The 5,000-nt window shown below is 41.5% G+C and overlaps 1 protein-coding gene across 1 annotated transcript in view; it reads right to left on the bottom strand.

Moving 5' to 3' along the window:
- LOC138012646 (streptococcal hemagglutinin-like) overlaps nucleotides 1–5,000 on the bottom strand; it is a 15,369-nt gene that overhangs the window by 7,928 nt on the left and 2,441 nt on the right. The window contains exons 4-5 of the mRNA XM_068859473.1: nucleotides 3,153–3,267; nucleotides 1,852–2,018 (exon numbers count right to left, since the gene is read on the bottom strand). Of these exons, the coding sequence (XP_068715574.1) occupies nucleotides 1,852–2,018; nucleotides 3,153–3,267 (282 nt within the window). The remainder of the gene's footprint in view (nucleotides 1–1,851; nucleotides 2,019–3,152; nucleotides 3,268–5,000) is intronic.

Here is a 5,000-nt window from a genome sequence, read left to right as displayed (position 1 = left end):
TTTCAGTTTACACTTTCTCCAATTAGTGCTCCGGGGCTAAAACGACTTGACACTTAATTAAAGGTCGTTTCGTTACCTTTATGCATAGGCTGTTAAGATACACTCATTTAATTTCCTGGTTGTACTTTACCGTCGAAAACCAAAAATATTGCGCAGAGGAAACTAAATCAGGGTCGTAACAACAAGGACAGCTCTGTGCTTTGACAAAGATTTAAATGCGGGTTAAATGCAGGGATACGAATAACGCCATTAAAAATAATCCAACGATGGTAACGGTATGTAACAACTCGAGTCCAATTCTAAATCGTGAAGATGCACTGCCTCGAAACTGGTCAAAATCGAGTTTACGTTGTACAACATTTGAAATAGATGAAAATCAGCGACCTGATCTTTCTCACTTTCCGATTTTGTGTCCATTCCGCAGTTCAACAAATTATACGAAATTTCACAATAGACCTTTTTGCAGATATGGCGGCCATTTTGATTTCTATTGTTTCAAATAGCTATTATGGGATGCCCAGGAGGCAAATACATTTTAATTTGCCCCCTGAGCATCCCATAATGTCTTTCGAAACAATGGAAATCAAAATGGCCGCCGTATCTGCAAAAAAGTCTATTCTTTGATTGCATATGACGTCACGGCGGCCATAATGGTTAGGAATCACAACAATAGCGAAAAAATCCTTTGGGAATTTGACGCTATCATTATGCAAAACGCGAGTTCCTTTTTTCCCATTACTTTGGCACCAACATGACCATCTTATCACGTGAGTGCAATCAAAGGATAATCTAATTCCTGACTAGACGGTTGAGAGACCGGAGTGTGTGATTTAGTCAGAAATTAATATTCTGATGGCACGTTAGAGACGCTCGGGTTCTTTTACTGATGTCATCTCGGTGGCTATTTTCGCTTTCGCGAGAGATTTTTGCCATTCTCCATCAGCAGGAGCCCATTACACGGAGCCAACATATTCCATATTAACCCACTGAATCAACCCTTTGCCGTATCTTTTTATTTTTAGACGCACCTCGCAGGGGGGGCTTTAGTGGGTGTCAAGGCCGCTGCCTAAGGAATTTTTTTCCGGAGTAGCTCGAGTCATTTTTTCAAGAGCCCAGAATTAATTAATCACAAGTGAGGATGAATCATCTTGCGATAGTTAGGCGCCCGTTCGGGCCACTTGTTCTGAAATTTGGTCGCCCGCGCTCGCAAATAAGGCGCCCCAGGCGACCGTAGGGCATCAGCCTTGAGGTGTTTTCACAATAGCCAATCATAAGAGACCTATGGTCAGCCATCTATTAAGTAACATAGGTATGTGACATGTGAACCACTTCACGTATGTTCTCATTCACATACGTCACATGCGTCAAAATATAGTAGTTCTAAAAATAGAAAGATACGGGATAATACAGATGGAGGCTCCGGGTAATGGGTTCCTGATGTCAGTCAGTCTTTCTGGTGGCTTCGCTTTTCTTTGCTCGTTTTATTATGGAAGGGCGGTCTAGGAGTACCTCTTCCTCGGGGTTTAATGCCACTGCATTAGATGGAAAATACATTTCAACCTTTTTTGGCCACAAATAAGGAGTGGTTTTTTGATGGTGTTTCGTATCTGGCGTGGTACATTATTCAAGTTCATACAGTTGTAAATTGTGATAAGTATCTCAATGTGCAGTTTACTACTACTATTCCTGGACGTCTTTTCAGCGGATGACTGGCTGAACACTCCTTAATAAACTTTTCACTTTGAATGCTCGTGTTAGTGGAGTCAGAATTAAGCCCTTTCGGGATACAACTTAAACTCGTAATTGACCAGCCCTCTGTTGATCGTGATTGAAATTTAGTTATTGTATAACCTGCTTCTTCCTCTTCTTCTGCCTGAATGGCTTGGAAATATTTTCTCTTCCGTTCTTTCAACACGTGCTGCAGCCTCTTGAACTGAGCAATGTACAACGAACGCAGTTTGATCATTTTATCCCGACATATCCTGGTTGCTTCCTCCACTGTCCACACACCAGCATGCCTGTAAAAGAACAAAAAAAGTCCTTTCAGAGGGCCCTCTTGTAAGGCTGGGGGTTGGGGAGGGTGGGCAATCAACAGTAATGCAGTCAAAGTGCACTGGTGGCTCAGTTGGTTGAGCATCGGGCTGTCACGCGGGAGGTTGCGGGTTCGAAACCCGGCCTGATCAACACTCGGGATCTTAAAATAACTGTTCATAAGTTCCCTGTGGGACGTTAAAGAACCCACACACTATTCGAGAAGAGTAGGGGACGGAAATCCCGGTGTCGTGGCTTTCCTGTTCTCTCCAGCTGAAGTGGCCGGCTTGGCATGACGTCTCTAAAAAGAGTTACGGCGTACAATGTATGTGGCCACCTAAGCCGAAACTGCCGTAAGTCAAAACGGGACTTTGCCGAGTGCTGGGACATGTAGATGTCGATGAAGATTTGCAAATCATGTTGCTGCTCTCTAAACCTTTTGCCCTCAAGGGGTTCCCCACTGAAGAGAAAGAAAGTCGGGCAATATACAACACCATGCCTGTAAAAGAATCTCGTTTCAGAAGCTGTTTTTGAGGCTTAGGGTGGGCAATCAACACTGAGCTGCAGTCAGAAGAGCGAATGACCTTGCTGATAGCTTTACCATTTCGCCCTCAAGGGATTCTTCATTAGTAAAATTGGCTGGCGTTAGACAGAATAAAAACTGTAAGTGGCACTCTTAGCAGGCGGAGGATCAAGGAGCAATGTGTACTACCCAAAAACAAATTTAACAACAGGCTAAACAGCAGAAATTAATAATGACTTAAACTTAAAACAAGAGAAGCTGCCACAACAGCAAATGAGAGGTACATGTATTATTCAAGAGCAGTCACAATAAAATGACGTTTAGAAAAATTGCTTGTTTTCTTTTCTTTTTGATCATGAGACTTTGACAGAGGGGCCCAATGAAATACGCTTTTTTTTCTTGGTATAATGGTCACTATGCTTCAGCATGTAAACTGTAATGCCAAGAAAAAGGTCCCTAAAAAAGAAATAAAAGTTGCAACAAACTGAGTTCTCCAGCCACTGGAAACTCAGTGAATAAAAATTAACATTTAAACAGCCCTTTGTACTTCTTAACCTACCATACAATAGTTTGACAAAGTAAAAATGCTAAAACTCACTTGAGAGGATCTTCTTCTTCGCTATCCACAGAGTCTGCATCACTGTCAATGTCCCCGTGCCATGCACTATCCACTTTGAGATAGTCATCACCACTCCCGGCGCCAACCTCTTCATCTACATGTAAATGTAAAATGATTCATTTTAACAACTCTTCTGCACAAGGCTCCCAATAAACCAATACGAAGCATCACCATGCATGCTCTTTGACTGCAGTGTATTTTTTTGGCTGTAATAAGGACATCTTTGCTGATGGCAGTGCTAATGAGAGTTTAATCACAATACGAATGTGTTCACAGAAGGAATCTGGTTCCGAAATAAAATTGCTTTAAAGGATAAAAAACTGCTGCAATTAGTCTTCTGCCCAATTTTTTAGCCTCACTGTTTCAATAATCAGCAAACTGATAACTTTCTGAGACAGACGCTCTAATGAGCCCATTTCAAATTACAATTTAAACTTTTTAAAGCAACAGCCCCCAAAGCTTACTTTCTACACCAAGTGAAGTGAAGTGATGGTAGTCTCTTCCATTGGGGCTTTTCAGGACTAATTTACAATGCTTTATGGGGAACTTTAGCCAGACTGCTTATTACACAGTTTACAATTAATTTTAGGAAGTGAAAGATGCCACCATCGAGATAAGGTCAGACCACAACACCGGGGACTACGTCCCCTACTCTTATCGAATAGTGAATGGCTTCTTTGACACACGTCCCATATTATTTAATTTCCAACAAGGGCTATGAGACCGGACTTCCGGTTTACAGTCCTTATCCGAGAAGACTTGAAAAGTCTAACCATTTGAAGATGTAATTACAAAGGCAGTAGCTTTCTCCTCAGTTATTTTAAGACCCCGAGTGTTGGTGCGGCCGGAGTAGAACTCACAACCTCCCGTATGACAGCCCGATGCTTAACCGAACCACTGGTGTGCGAAGCTTAAATTTCAGAGATAGCTGATGATACAAAACAGTTTCAGTACACAATGCGAGTTTCTTGGCCAATCAATTAACACATTTACAACTCAAACGCCCTAGGATGCCTCCCATTGACGAGTAAAATAGCCTGGCGTTAAACGGAGTAAAATCCATTAAGTCTCACTCCCAGGAATAAATGGGTTAAAAAGAAAAGACAAGCATATGCTATCAAGTCAAAGGTCACAAAATAATAAAGATGCCCATATTGGGAAAGGACAGTTGAATAGCGCGAGAGAATACTAGAAAAAAATATGGCTTTTATCATTTCTGAGTATCCACAACAGGTACCAGCTAACACCTATCACAACTGTTGACACAAGAGGTTGTCAAATCTAAATACATGTAATTTACATGTATAATAGCTCAAGCATAATATACATTTCAGACACGTGATGCATTAGGCATTTTTAACTTTCTACAAAGCTGTGACTAAAGCACTTACACTTGAGAGACTTGGCTGAAAGCCTCTAATGTGCCAAGTATAGATTATCATGCTATTTTTATGTGTGCGATGAGTTGCTTAACAAAATTATTTCTCTCATTCGATATGTAACAAGTTTAATAGGGACTTTCATGGTTATTTACAACATCAAGATGGTGGTCTGTCTAAAGATACATTATCAGCCTTCCAGTTAATTTTTTCAAGCAGGGGGGGTCATGTAGACCATTTGAGGGGTCACCCAGATGGCGTGCTATCAGTGGCCCTTTGTGGGTGGGGGAGGGGGGTAAGGAGTGCTCACACGTTCACTAGCTGAATCACACGTTCTTGTACAATTATAAAATGTCCTGTCCCGTTTTTGAGGTCTTTCACTGACCCATAGGGTGGTAATAAATTCAGGTCAAAGATAACAAAACACGCTCTTGACTAAAACTCAATT

The sequence above is a fragment of the Montipora foliosa genome, chromosome 8 (assembly GCF_036669935.1).
Source record: "Montipora foliosa isolate CH-2021 chromosome 8, ASM3666993v2, whole genome shotgun sequence".
NCBI classification, from domain to species: domain Eukaryota; kingdom Metazoa; phylum Cnidaria; class Anthozoa; order Scleractinia; family Acroporidae; genus Montipora; species Montipora foliosa.
Note: the sequence above shows the minus strand (reverse complement) of the source record. Positions and strands in the feature narration are given on the sequence as shown.